The sequence below is a fragment of the Numenius arquata genome, chromosome 6 (assembly GCF_964106895.1).
Source record: "Numenius arquata chromosome 6, bNumArq3.hap1.1, whole genome shotgun sequence".
Taxonomy (NCBI): Eukaryota; Metazoa; Chordata; class Aves; order Charadriiformes; family Scolopacidae; genus Numenius; species Numenius arquata.
Window position 1 is genome coordinate 67860865 of NC_133581.1, and position 14804 is coordinate 67875668.

The window sequence follows — 14804 nt, forward strand, 5'->3', positions numbered from 1 at the left end:
TGCCTCTTTCCTCCGACGGGGACTGGAGTTTCAGTGCAAAAGGCTTCATTGGAGAAAAGGGAGAATTTGATATTTTTTTTTTTTTTTCCCCCCAAATACGCCCTGCGCTGCCAGGAAGTGGGAGGTGCATTCCCAGCCCTCCGGAGCGCCCGCTCCCAGCAGCGCAGCTGCACCGTGCCCAGAATTACTGCCCCTGGGGAGGCGAGGAAGAGGCAGGGAGGGATCCGGAAGGTCAGAATAAAACCCCCGTGTGCTGTGTCAGCACCTCCCAGAGACAGGAAACCACCGCTCCGAGGGTCTGCACCGCTTAACTCCAGCTACAGCCCGCGCAGGAATTACAATCCAGGAGTTATTTTGTTCTAGAATTCAAACTTTTTAATTTTTTAATTTTTTTTTTTTTTGAGGACAGCTTAAAACATGATTTCACCCCTTCCCCACAGCAGCAACAGCCTGTTCCTTGTCCCCGATGTCACCTGCTGGGGCCGAGTCAGCGAAGGTCAGCGACAGGCGGACAACAGGCTCAAGCACTTTCACTTACACTTCTCAGGGCAGAATATCTGCTACCTAAGGTTCACAATTGAAGTTACACAACATAAAAGAGTTCCAAAAAAAAAAAAAAAAACCAAAACCAAACAACCAAACTACGCAGGAGCAGAGGGCAGCGGCGCTTTAACAGCTGAGGCTTTAACGACAGGTTGCTCGACTCCGACACAAACGTACGCTTTCCCAGTCCCCCCTTCTCTGCCCTTAAGTTTCCTAACGCCGTATAGACCAAACCAGGGCTGTTCCCCTCCCCCCCCCGCAGCCATCTTCAGCCTCCACTAAAGCAACTCTCCTCTTCGTGGGGTCCCTCCTCTGTCCCGCACAATTCCACACCATGGAGGATTTCCACACGCTCCCACCCCCATCCCTCCTCCCTCGAGGTGGACAAACCCAGGCCTAGTTTTTAGCTTGGGCAGAGGCTGCATCTCCACTCGCCTTAAATACATTTATTGCAAACGAACATCTTGACACAAAAATAGGTTCTCTCTAGGCCATTCACATGCAACTTAAAAGGCGAGAAGCGACTACCTACGAGGCTAGGGATATTTAACCTATACAAGTTTAATGTTTTGCCACGCTCCGTGAGGTTATTCCATCTCGGAGCCGCTCGTGGGCGGGCGCCGGCCGCGGAGGGCTCAGGAACCCGAGGTGTTGTTGCTTCCGAAGCGCTGATTGACGCTGTGCAGCAAGTGCTTGGGGAGACAATTCCAGGAACTGGCCAATATCTCCTTAAAGCAAATGACGGCTTCCAGGCACAGCCTGGGGGAGAAGGAAACGCAGCTGGAATTAGCACGAGGACCATAGAATCATAGAATCGTCCAGGTTGGAAGAGACCCTTGGGATCATCGAGTCCAACCATCTACCCTACACTACAAAGTTCTCCCCTACACCATATCCCCCAACACCACATCTAAACGGCTCTTAAACACATCCAGGGATGGTGACTCCACCACCTCCCTGGGCAGCCTGTTCCAATGCCCGACCACTCTTTCTGTGAAAAATTCTTTCCTAATGTTCAGTCTAAACCTACCCTGCTGGAGCTTGAAGCCATTCCCTCTCGTTCTGTCATTAATTACCTGTGCCAAGAGACCAGCACCAACCTCTCTACAGTGTCAAGTAGTTGTAGAGAGCGATGAGGTCTCCCCTCAGCCTCCTCCTCTTCCTCAAACTAAACAGTCCCAAAAGGATGAAGGAGGGAAGCTCGTTCCTTACAGCTACTGAGCGAGGGCTTGTTCTTGTCAGTGCCAAAGGCATTGCTGACGGGAATCTCGCCCCGTCCTCTCGATACCGGCTGCTGTTCTTACATTCTTTAGGGGAAGGGACGTTTTCAAGTGTGTTAGGGACACAAACGCATCTAGCGAGAACCCTGCGCTACTCGGGTGAAGACACGACAGTTTAAGGGCAAAGTCTGGTTTTTCTTACCTTACGAGAGATCTCGGTTGTAGAGAAAAGACAAGTATTTCGTTACTGTGAGCCTGGGGTGGGAGAGAGAGAAGCAGTTCGGTTACGTGGAGTCAGGGCGTCGCAACAGGAGCCAAACCCACCCAAACGGCCCCGGGAGAGGACGGATAAGGGCACCACCACTCCGGGGGTGGAGAGGCTGATGGTGGGGAGCAGAGTGGACTTCACATACGTCACGAAGGCAGGAGAGAAGCTGGATGCAGAACTGCTCCCCAAATCCTCACCAAATCCTACAACACGGGGAGTTAGGGACACTCGGGGAGCTGCTATTCCGACAGGCGGAGGGGAATGGCCCCACGTTGCACCAGGGGAGGTTTAGGATGGATATTAGGGAAAATTTCTTCACAGAGAGGCATGATCAGTTAAAAACCCGCCAGGTTACGCCTATTCTTTGAATGCACATAAACACGATCTCTGCCAGAGCCCAGCTGCTGCTGCACGGAGTTACACCACCCTTGTTTGCCACTCGCCCGTTCCAGCTGACGCCCACCGGTTCTTACACCAGAAGGTGCTCGTTCCTGGTCTCCAACACCAACTGGTGTTCTTTCCCCCCTGTCCCAGCCAAAGAACAACCCCCCACTCAGCCTGTTCTCTCCTGACTCCCTACAGCGAAGGAATTACTCTGGGAGGGGCTCCCTGAAAACACCCCCCCCCCCCACGAGAAGCAGAGGGCAAAGCTAAAGAAATAATTGGGAGATAAGAAGTGGCTCCGAGGGAAACACACGCGTGAGGGAAAGTTTGTCTGTTTAAATAATGAATAATGACCCGGTTTCCAGAAAAGCAGCAAGAGGTTTCCCTTTCCAGCTTTGTTTATGCACCTTTGTCAGTTCTCACGAGGCCGCACAAGCGTTTCACGCCCGCAACGAGCCCCCACGGCCCCTGCGGGAAGGGCCGGGGAAGGGAAAACTCGAAATAAAACTTACAGCTTTAGAATGGGCGAGCAAGTTGTTGGCACAGCCCCCGAAGACGATCACCTCTCCCTCCTCGCTTGCACAAGCCGTGTGCCACAGCCTAGAGACAGGAATCAGCGCTGCCTTTAAAGCGAAAAAACACCCCGCCCGGTAACGCACCTTGGGGATTTGCATTTAAAGTTAACAGGGGCCAGTTGGCCCTTCCACCAGGACGTCGGAGACGCGACTCGTTCAACGGGAGTTTGCGGTGGGAGGAGGAAAACCGGTCAGCAGACAATGGGCTGTGGACGGTGTCGGGGTTCGAGCGGGGCTGGGGGGACACGTTCCGTGTGTGAAACCCACAAACTCTGTTTTCAAGTCCCGCTTGAATCAAAAGACTGAACGAACGCCGTCAGTCGGATTTGGTTTTGCTCTCCTAATTTTGGGGAAATCAGGGATCTCACACGTGTATTCAGCTGCTCCAAAGTGGGGGGAAAAGCAGGTGGGGGGGCAGCTCAGCCAGGAAAACGCCCCCCTCCTCATCCCCACCAAAGGGCAGACCGGGAAGAATTGCTGCTTTTAATTAATTTAACCTCGGCTCAGAAGGCGTCCCCAAACGAGCCGGATCAGGGTAACTCACACGACACGAGTGTTTTCAATGCCCTATGAACGCATCGCGGTAGTTTTGATGCTTTTAAATTGCGGGTCCTCACCTCCAATTTACTCGGCAGGAAAACAAAACCGTGCTGGGTGTGCACAGGAGTAGCCACCAGCGAGGACACTCCCCCGGGTGCCACCCGCCCTTGTCCCATTTCCCGGAGGACAGGAACACAGAGGTTCCAGCTCAGGGGCCTCCGCAGCCAGAGCAAACCCTAAATCCCCACTTTTCCTGCTCTTTTCCAGCCCCTGAGCCTCGCGCTGCCTCCAGCCCCGCTCCCAGGAGGGTGTTAACCTCACATTGTGGGTGTGCGTTTCCAGGTCTCCCGTACCTTGGTTTTTCAGAATAGTTGTGCTCAAACTGTATCCACTCGTTCTTGCTGATACAATAAATCCAGGCGTCGCCTGAAAACAAGCAAAACCCCAAACACAAACAATATTCTGTTAATTGTTTCACCTCTGCTGCAACATGCGCATACTCTGGTTAACACAGGCCATTTTTGTTCTTAAATAAATCAAATTTTTTTAGGAAAAACCCTACGAAACTATTTGAAAACAGGCCTTTAACAATGGTTTCTGGGAGCGAAGTCAGAAGGGAGACCTGCAAAACTCCTCCTAATTGCAATTTACATTAGATACATTTTTTTTAGAGCAGAATAATTTCTATTAATAATAGTGTCTCGACACACTCGGCGACTCCTGCTCTGTGACACGGGCTGTTGACTGTAAGGAGCTGGATCACAAGAGCACGGAAGGAATGCAGAAAGAATTCGAGGTGAGCTGGCAGTAATTCAAGCTTCTGTGCGCGGCTGTTTGAGAACACAAAGACAAGACAAAATCCTTTTGGAACGACTTACTTAAAGGCTGCTTGTCCGTGGTGAATCCTCCGAAGAGGAAGAGGTGATCGGAGGAAATTGGCGTTAAGGAATGCCAGGATCGGCCGACGGGGCAGACGCCTTGCGTGATTCTGCAATTCAGTAAAAGCACCACAAATTACACCCGCGCTGCAATAAAATGCTGCTGCTCTTTTCTGCTCTGATTATTTCTGAGGTATTTGAAGGATGCAGCTTCGTGCTGCACAGAACTCGTGACCCGACAGCAAGTTTAATTTTTTTAGACACAGTAAAAGAATTTTACTTGTACCAATACTTAAAAAAGCCTGAGAGCAAGAGTCAGCAGCTGCTCAGGAGGATCAGTTCTGATCGAGTGTACTTACCTTCTGAATTTACCAGGTTCTACTAGAACGATCACGGAATCACAGAATGCTATGGGGCTGGAAGGGACCTCTGGAGATCATCTAGTCCAACGCCCTGCCAAAGCAGGTCCACCCAGAGCAGGTTGCACAGGAACGTGTCCAGGTGGGGTTTGAATGTCTCCAGAGAAGGAGACTCCACCACCTCTCTGGGCAGCCTCTTCCAGGGCTCTGCCACCCTCACAGGAAAGAAGTTCCTCCTCATGTTTAGATGGAACTTCTTGTGTTCAAGTTTGTGCCTGTTCCCTCTTGTCCTGTCCCTGGGCACCACTGAAAAAAGACTGGCCCCATCCTCCTGACACCCTCCCTTTAAGTATTTATAGGTGTTGATCAGATCCCCCCTCAGTCTTCTCTTCTCCAGACTAAAAAGCCCCAAGTCCCTCAGCCTTTCCTCATGAGAGAGATGCTCCAGGCCCCTCATCATCTCTGTAGCCCTCTGCTGGACCCTCTCCAGCAGTTCCCTGTCCTTCTTGAACTGGGGAGCCCAGAACTGGACACAGTGCTCCGGATGGGGCCTCACCAGTGCAGAGCAGCGGCAGAGGATAACCTCCCTCCACCTGCTGGTCGCACTCACAGAAGATGAGAAGCGAATCAGAAGTGAATAAACCCCTTCCTATTGGTTTAGAAGCAAAAGAACTGGAGTTTGGATACCTACATTTCATTCCACTCCCACGTATCCAGATTGAGATAGTAAAGATCGTTCATTCTGGACTCCTACAAGAAAGCAGAGCATGGTTGAAATGGTCATGCATCGTTTAGGTAACACCTCGTTAAACGGGGCTGGGGCTTACTCTGTATCTGCCACCAAAGACGTAGCCTCTGTTCCCAACCGTGGCGCAGGCGTGAGCCGCTCGGGGCGACGGAGTTTTACCCTGGGGAAAGAAAATGTGAAAGAAGGAGGTGAGTTTATTTGATGCATTAACAAAAGAAAGACGACGACGCTTCCAGAAACCCACGGGAGATGAAGTGAGGAGGAGCTGGGCTGGAGATGCCCACCGCACACGTGAAACAGCATGGCCTCGGCCACGCCGGGGACCCCGGGGGGCAACAGCAGGGGCCGGGCTCCTCCCAAGGCACAGCAAGGTCTCTCACCGCCACAAATCCATCACCCGAGGAGTCGAAAGGCTGAACTACTGTCAGATTTAAAGCCAGCAAGGAACAGAGTGTGGAAAAAAACCATCCAGGAAGTCATTCTGTGTATGGAAACTTGCTTTTTTTAATGGAAGGAAGATCAGAAAACTCATTAAAAATAGGATTATTTTTTTCCCCTCTTTAAGGTATAAATTTTGCTTTTAGAAGGGGGTTCAGACAGTCACAGAAGACCTTAGACTGTAAATGAGACGGTGACATAATAAATCATTAAACAGCATTTTTCTTGAGTCACTTCTGAAATATTTGGGATCTGTATATTTTAAGACAAAGCAATTCTTTGGTAATCTCACCGAGGAGTTTATCTCCAGTTCCATTTCCTCCAATTCTGTGGCAGTATCACTCCGTTTCCCTGTTCCTGAATACTGCTGGGACACTCCAAATGCTGGATATTTGTGATTACGGAGTGTTTCATTTTGTTCTGACCACAACCGGGCACCCAAGCGCAACGCCCCAACCCCGTCACGCTACAGCCAGGATGACAGGAAACCCTACATGGCGTCTTCCCGAGCTCCCCAGGAACACAAGGCCACTGAGGCATGAAAGAAAGCAGGTCAACGGGAAAAAAAAAAAAGAAAAAAAAAAAGGAGATGAAGAGAGAGACAGATCAAAATAAAAGACAAGTTCCCCGTTTTTGGAGAGGAGAGAGGACCTGAGGCAAATGAATGGTTTAAATTCAGTTTGAACGGCCTCAAGAACGCTACTGAAGAGAGAGCAGGTAATTTTTATTTTGAGGGGATGTTTCCAAAGCTGCTTCTCCCAACAAGTGTTTCAAACGCCTCTTTTAACAGTCCTTTCCCTACGAGCACATTGTAGGTAAAACTGCAAACACACAAGTTAATGACACCTCACGGAGTCCAGATACAGGAGAGAAATTAACAGTCACACCTCGTTGGCAAGGGACAGGGAACGAGGACAGCGGTGACCTGGTCACAGCGTCCCGACCTTCAGCTCCTGGTGGGGTCTCCTGCCCAGACAGACCCAGCAGGTCCCAGAATAGCAGAAACCAGCAGAGCTGCAGACATGGGGCTTCCCCCAGCACCACTGAGAGAAGACGACATGACTCGCACCACTCCACACACTCTGTTTGGGAGGTCCCAGGACCCCGCAGGACACCTCTGACATCCTCCCACTAGCGAGCAGTAGGTGTTTCAGAGAGTTCTTCCACCTTTCCTAACTCCTGGCATTTAGGGACCGATTTCTATCCCGAGGAAGGCAGGGTCACAGAGCACCTGACAACTCGACACTCAGTTAAAGACTAAGGATGTGGACACAAGGGTGGAGCAGGAAAGCAGAAAAATGTATTTTGGGTGAATTTCCATGCTTCTTGCTTGCAAATGGTTAACCATAGCTTCTAAAATAACACCAGAGAGATGCAGACTAGAGATAGGACCCTGCAAGAGACACGACGGCTTCACATGGCAAGTTGTCCCAGCCGCTCCGAATATCTGCAGCCCAAAGCCACCCCTGCTGGGACAGGCCACCGCTGTTCCCTCACCATGACGCAGGGAGGCCACTCCATCAGCACCCACTGCTAATGACAAGAATTAAAGCAGCTGCGCCTAGCAGAGTCACACTGGTTTTCATGGAATGCTACGGGAGATCCAGTGCACATATTTCTTAAGAGCTTATATATTGATATTTCTTTCTTGAGGGACTCTTGATCAGGGAGGGGAGCCATAGGATGAGGGGGAAGGGTTTTAAACTGAAAGAGGGGAGAATGAGATGAGATCTCAGGAAGGAATTCTTTGCTGTGAGGGTGGTGAGACCCTGGCCCAGGTTGCCCAGAGAAGCTGTGGCTGCCCCATCCCTGGAGGGGTTCAAGGCCAGGCTGGATGGGGCTTGGAGCAACCTGGTCTGGTGGGAGGTGTCCCTGCCCAGGGCAGGGGGTGGGACTAGATGGTCTTTAAGGTCCCTTCCAACCCAAACCATTCTATGATTCTAAGAGCTGTGACTTTAATTAACTGACATAAGAGTAATAATTACCGTAGTTATAGGCTGGCTCCAAGTAAAAGTTTCAGTGTCCAGAACGTGCACGTGGTCGTTCCACCCTCTAGGGAGACCTGAATTCTTTAAAAATATTAAACAAGCAACAAGTTTTAATAAGCAGTGATTAAATACGGAAGTTTAAGTAGAAATTACTTCCAGGTTTACTTACCCAAAAAGAGGTTTCATCAAATTCAAAAGTTCCCCGTTGTTTCCCTTCAGGAAAATATCCATAGCCTCCAAAAAATACTAGCCTGAAAGAAAACAGGCATCAAGATCCATGAGAAATGCTGTCACGTCTGGTGCTGTAAATTAAAGTTCTATAAACTAAAGTTCTGTAAAGGCTGTGCTCCAACAGAGGATGGGAAACCGGGGAAGCTCCTTTGGCTTCACTACTTCCAATGTCTGCAACGCAAGTTTTCCAGGTGTGGGGCCCCATTTCTTGCCTAATCGACCCTCCCACCCACACGAAATCCTTCCATCGCTATTTCCCAGGCCTCAGGCTTCCAGGCTTTGCTCCGCTTCCAAACGCTGAAGCCACCGAGGCCTCCTGCCTGGTTGCCACGCTTCAGCCTTCACTACTGGGGCTCCCACGCAGCAGCTGCAGGTGTTTATTCCTGCAGTTTCCCAACTTCCCCACCACCACCACCTTTTTCCAAGCCCTCTGCTCTTTTTTCCTGAGCCTGAAATGTTCGTAAGAAGCAAAGGGAAAGCATTACGACCTGGGCACGGCCACCCTGCAGGGGTACAGGGCAAGGAGGAGACCAAGGGACGCTACCCACAGCAGATCCTGTACCAATGAAGCCACCTGGGAAGTTTTTCCCCAGTTTTTAGCTTTTCTGGGGGGAGGAGAACATTCTCCTTTGTACTTGCTGCATTTTATCTGGTTTTTGCCAGAAATTCTTACTGAATTATGAGGTGACAGAAACCAACCTGCACCACCCAACTAAACACCCACAACTCCAGTCCTGCACAGGTTCACATCTAAACTCATCCCATCGAGTAGCGTAGCAGTAAGCTCTCTCTCCACATCAAGAGTCTGAAAACCAGCACCATGGGCCATTTCCTGTCTCTGCAGCAAATCCCACAGTGAGTTTTCCCTCCATGGAATGGACAAAGCAGCAGCTACCTGTAGTATTATTAGACATCAAAATTACCATCACCTCATGGTGACATGGGACCTCCTCATCCCCTGGCATCACAGACCCCAGCGGCACTGCCCACAGCCCTGCTCTGTGGGAACCAGCCCTTCCAGCTTCTCCTGCAAGGGGACAATCCTGGCCACCCGAGCTGTCACATGAGCCCAGAGCATTTTAGACTCCTGTTCTCTGGAAGGCAGGAACCTTCTGAGAAACCAGCCCTGGGTAGATGCTCCAAGAGGAGAACCAAAAGTCCCTGCCCTCCCCTGAGATAATTCACTTCCACCCCCAAACAGCTGGGATTCTCCTGCTTCCACCAGCTTGTTGTTATCTACTGACAGCAGGGGCTGGAACGATCTTGTCACAGAGTTTAGGGGACCAGAACTACACAAACCGAACTGGGGAGGAGGGTACAAGGCAACAGCAACGTCTGGCACCGTCAGCTCATCTGGCTTCAACACCTTCTCCTCATCTTCCTCCTCTTTTCCAAGGTTTGTAGTGCCAAAAAGCCCAGTGGCACCCGTGGGACACGATCCCAACACGTGAAATCAGGTAACATCAACAGAACTTCACCTAACACGTCCCTTGTTTTCTGCAACCAGCACAGAACACATGGAATTAAGCACGTCCACAGCCAAAAAAGCCGCAGGCAACAGACCCAAATCCAGGAGCAAGTTTTTTTTCACTTATCAATGTTTAAAGGCCAGAGCAGTTTTAAAAGGCTGGTTGGGCAAGACATCCAGCATCTTCCTGAAGCACGAAGGTGCTGCAGAGGCAAAGAAATCCTCCTGCAGCTCTCGTTCAAACAACAAGACCCAACGACGACGAGAGGAAGAGCGACTAAAAGCAAACACAGGCGCAAGGAGAGCGGGGCTGGAGTCCTCGCCGGAGCCTTACTTGTTTTTGTAAACCCAGACGCCAAGTTTGTCCTTCGAGGAAGGGGGAACCCCCTGACACTCTACTCTGACCCACTGCAGCACTTTGTCCTTGGATCTGGAATTTAACATGTAGAACTGTAGAAAATAAAAAGAATTTTTTTTTTACCCACACAGTTAGCTTAAAGCTTAATTCTGACTGATGTTAAAATATTAACTTTTAATTAGCACAGAAATACTTTAAAAGTTCTTTTCCCAGAGTACTGACAACGTTTGGAACAAAATATGGATCCAAATGGATCTATCTTCCCGCAGACTTGAGCCCCAAACACTTTTTTACAAAATTAGCAGGACTCTGGACAATGAGTTTTACCATCCGAAAGCTGAACAAGGATGCAATGAAGGTGTGTATAAAGTAGCAATTGTCTTACAATTAAAAAAAAAGTTTTTAGATGAAAAAAAGCGGTTTCTATGGTGTCATCCCTTTTCTGCGAGCTACATCATTTTACACGGAGAGGAAGAGCTGAGACACACACATAAACCAACTGAAATGTAAGAAAACCACAGCAGGAAGGAAACAAGCCACACTTTATAAACGTAGTTTGTTTCAGGCAGTTTGAAGCATTGCATCAAGCTCCTTTCAGTTTATATTAGGAGTGAGGCCAAGACAACACTATTGAATTTAAACCCAGCTTCCAGAACATCAGAAAATATTATCAGAGCTTCCAGAGAAGAAGAACGTTTCAAACAACTACAGAGCAGTGACAAATCACCTCCTGGTATTATTTCAGTGAACTCCGGAAATTCCCATCTTTCAAAAGAAGCAAACACAAAAGCGCTGAAACAATAACAATTAGGATGGATTTTAATTAACTGGAAAGGCCACCTCTAGTTTATAAAAAATGGGAATTAAAATCCTAACGAGGAGAAACTTTTTTGTGAGGAGGGGTTTGCCTTTTAATTACTAACCTTGTTGGTGTTGCCACGCGCGTGGTGCCCTCCGAAGAGGTACACCACTCTGTCCACACACACGGCACAACTTCCAGACATGGATGGTGGAACATCTCCCTCTGTTTTACTCTTCTTCCTGGAAGCACAGGTTTAAATACTCCAGCTGCTAAAAATGCACAATACTGATTTTATCTGCAGAGGAATTTTATGTTTAAAAACATAAGCAGTGTGGTTTTAATTCCGATGGGTCACCCTGGACCATTCAGTTCTGAGCTCCTCGCACCCTGGCAGGTTTAACCATTTACAACCCTGAGTTGGGATGATATGGGGGGGGGGGGGGGAAGGCAATTTAATTAATCCATGTTTTGTTAGGTTGGAATCCTGTCTGCCCAGTTCAGGAGTTTGCTTTGCCTTTCGCGTTCAACATCCCCAGGAAGATCCTGGGGCAAAGAGGATGCACCTCTCTAAACTGAAGGTTTCCATTTTGCTACTGGATTTTTATTGTTTGTAAACATTAGAACCACAAAGATGAGCTTCCAGCCCGTGTCCCAGGCTCTCCCTGACCGCCACGAGGACAGGAAAAACTGCTGAAATGGCACTTTCTACAGAGGGTTGAGGGGAGACCTGGCTTCGCAGCACGAGGCCTGAATACTGGATTCCCTTCTGGGAATTCAGGCGTCCAGGTTTCACCCAACTTCCAGGCTTCCAATGGTCTGAGGTGACACAGCAGCTTCTCTGACTGTACCAACATTTAAAAACAACTTCTTAAAAGGACAACAAATAAAAAAACTCAGTACAGATTCCCTCACTGTAATCAAAAGTGCCATAAATACAATTTTCAGGTGCTATATTCTATACTGGGCATCCCAAAACGCTTCACGCTGTTGATCACACACTCCTGTAGGGGCTGCCTTTCCTCCTTCACCCGGTGAAAATAAATTTGCTGTTTTCACAGTAAAAAAAAACAAACCCCACATTCTGGAAATAATTTTACACATTTACAGAACAGTTTGAGAGGTGGGAACAAAGCGATCAGGGATTTCTCTCCATTCACAGACCCTGAGCATGCTTTCTATACCAGTTTAAGAATTCATCTTTTTTTTTTTTTCTTCACCTGAAACAACAATTAAGTTAATTATTTACTGTACCATCTTCCAGTTTCCATGTTGTAGATCCATATTTCATCTCTGGGCAGATAGAAGTCATAAAAACCCCGAACTTGGGCGTTCTGCAGAACAGAAAGAGCAACATCAGAAAGTTGTTTGACAATATTGAACTACAGGCTCATCAAACCTCCTTTCCCGAGCCCAAGAAGGGTGCATAAACGAGCCAAAATGTCATACATAAAAGCCAAAATGCCATACATAAAAGCACCATCTTGCAGGCTCTGTGTTTCAAACCACTGTCTCCTCCTCTCCCAGCTGCTCTCTGTGAGCTGACAGAGGCAAAGGGTACCCTGCGTCCCACAAAGGGTATCTGTTTGCCAAGTCCTCAGGATTTATTTCAATATTTCCACACCCTTAAATGTCACAATCTAATTTGTTAACCGGAGCTTTTCTTTTCTGGGGGAGGGGTAATTTCACAGAGTCGCTCCCAAACTAATGGGACGTAATTACCAGCACCCTGGGTGGCAGAAGGCTTAATTAACGAGAAGAGCGGCATACCTTATAACCTCCCCAGACGTACATGCAGCGCCCGTCGGTGACGGCCACGTGCCCGCTGCGCTCGGCAGGGCTGTCGTTCTCCAGCTGCTCAAAGCTGTCCTCGGCTGGAGCCGGGAGCTCCTCGTCTGCCGGCAGGTCCTCGTTATCGTCGGCCATTTCGATGCGGCGCTACATGCACAGGAGTAACACAGAGCTTTGAAAACCACCAGAGGGAAAAAAACCAGAGAAACTACACACGGATGTTTCTTTCACCATGATGTTTTGATGGAAGAAGTTATCTCATCAGTCAAGAAAGTTTCAGATGGGGATTCCTCACTTGGGTGCAATTTGTAACGGTTTCAGTTGCCAATTTAAGCCAAGGCCTCTATCTTTTGTAACGAAAAAGATCACACTTATCTATAAATACATTAATTGATGACCAAAAAACCAACCCACAATGAAATAAATTTGAAAGCTCTGCCTACAGTATGGTTTTCACAAAAGTGCAAACTCCTGCAGCTTTTCAGGCAAAGTCCCTTTGGGCTGCCTGAGCCCCAACTCCCACAAACTGCTGCCTCCAGCTCTGGGGCCACCAACAGCAGAAGGACATGGACCTGTTGGAGCGGGGCCAGAGGAGGCCACGGAGATGGTGGGAGGGCTGGAGCCCCTCTGCTGTGAGGACAGGCTGAGAGAGTTGGGGGGGTTCAGCCTGGAGAAGAGAAGGCTCCGGGGAGACCTTAGAGCCCCTTCCAGTCCCTCAAGAGGCTCCAGGAAAGCTGGGGAGGGACTCTGGATCAGGGAGGGGAGCCATAGGACGAGAGGGAAGGGTTTTAAACTGAAAGAGGGGAGATTGAGATCTGGGGAAGAAATTGTTGCCTGTGAGGGTGGTGAGAGCCTGGCCCAGGTTGCCCAGAGAAGCTGTGGCTGCCCCATCCCTGGAGGGGTTCAAGGCCAGGTTGGAGGGGGCTTGGAGCAACCTGGTCTGGTGGGAGGTGTCCCTGCCCAGGGCAGGGGGTGGGACTAGATGGTCTTCAAGGTCCCTTCCAACTCTTAACCATTCTGTGATTCTAAGAAACCATCCCATAGTTGTCAAATGCAATATATGGTACCGATGCTAAAAAAAACCTCCACAAAACAGACAGAGATCTAACGGTGGGGGAACGTGGACAGTCCCAGACACGGCTTTGTGTAACCAGGCAAAGCCAGAGAGGTGAGAAGGACCTTGGTGACACCAAACCCTGCACCCGACCAGAATCCTTGTCCTGTCAGATTTTTAATTTGAATCGCTCCGATGGCGGAGGCATCGCACCACCCTCCTTAGTTGATTCTTGAGCTTTAATTATGCAGTAAATCAGATAAGCCTTACCCACGCCTCAACGAATTCCAAGTTAACCAGATTTTTGCTGACCTCTCCCCAGCGAGCAGCATGCTTGAATTATTTTGCTTAATAAATTAAGGCACACTGGACAAATTCTGTCCCCCCTCAGCAGTATTTCAGTCCTGTACTGAATCACTTCTGACAAGTCACCGCAACCCCCAGTTCTCTGGGGCTCTGTCCTTCAGGACACCCCGATCCCCCCACCGTGCCACCCCCCCCGCCCGCGATGGGACATCTCCGATAGATGTCACCTGTCAGGACACCCCCGTAACACAGGCCCGTAACGCAGCGGCCGAGCGACGCGCCATCCCCGTACCGACCAGACCCCCGGCACGGCCACCGACCCTCCCCCCCGCCTTCTGACAGGGCCTGATTCCCCCCTCACCGACCGCTCCTCGCTCCGTCCCCCGCCCCGGGGGCCTCACCGAGCCGCCGCCCCGGGGCCCTACCGCGGCGGGGGCTGGGGGCCGCCCGCTCCTTCCCTCCCTCCCTCACCTCAGCGGGACGCGCGGCGTCAACATCCGCCGCGGGGCGGCCGCTTCCGGCAGCGCTGCGCAGGCGCAGTCCCGGCCCCGCACGGGCCCGATCCCGGGGGCGGGGCCTCGGAGGGGAGCGGGGCCGGTACCGGGGCCTCAGCGGGGAGCGGGGCCGCCCCGCTCCGGTGGCCGACGGAGCCGTAAGGTCTCGCCGGATCCCCCTGGGGGAGAGACCCGTCTGGGGACCGGGCCGGCCAAGGGCGATGCTGCGGGGCGTTACCGCAACCTCCCCTCCCGCACCCCAAACTGTGGGACCCACGGATTTCGGGGCGTTTCTTTTGATCCCTAAAGCAGACTTCCTGCGTTCCGTAAATGGTTGAACTGTAAGGAATGTTCTTTTAGAG

General features: G+C 50.3%; 1 protein-coding gene across 2 annotated transcripts; it reads right to left on the reverse strand.

Annotated features, from left to right (window-relative positions):
• Positions 1 to 401: 401 nt before the first annotated feature.
• On the reverse strand, positions 402 to 14451 carry KLHDC2 (kelch domain containing 2). 2 transcript variants are annotated; one of them, XM_074148589.1, is made up of 14 exons: positions 14420 to 14451; positions 12568 to 12735; positions 12052 to 12131; positions 10922 to 11039; positions 9975 to 10090; positions 8111 to 8192; positions 7939 to 8022; positions 5595 to 5675; positions 5459 to 5517; positions 4409 to 4518; positions 3884 to 3956; positions 2928 to 3015; positions 1966 to 2018; positions 402 to 1302 (listed from the first exon to the last, which is right to left on the reverse strand). In XM_074148589.1, the coding sequence occupies exons 2-14, from the start codon at positions 12721 to 12723 to the stop codon at positions 1179 to 1181; spliced, it is 1224 nt and encodes a 407-aa protein (XP_074004690.1). In that variant the 5' UTR covers positions 12724 to 12735; positions 14420 to 14451; the 3' UTR covers positions 402 to 1178. The 2 variants fall into 2 exon arrangements, with proteins under 2 accessions (XP_074004690.1, XP_074004691.1); XM_074148590.1 differs by having other exon boundaries at positions 14350 to 14425.
• Between the last annotated feature and the right edge of the window lie 353 nt (positions 14452 to 14804).

Coding starts and splice junctions, on each gene's coding strand:
- KLHDC2 (XM_074148589.1), bottom strand. CDS start 12,723: ATGGCCGACGATAACGAGGACCTGCCGGCAGACGAGGAGCTCCCGGCT. Junction 5,676..7,938: donor GGAGCCAGCCTATAACTACG/GTAATTATTACT, acceptor TTCTTTCCCCAG/GGTAAAACTCCGTCGCCCCG. Junction 4,519..5,458: donor ACGTGGGAGTGGAATGAAAT/GTAGGTATCCAA, acceptor ACTGAATTGCAG/AATCACGCAAGGCGTCTGCC.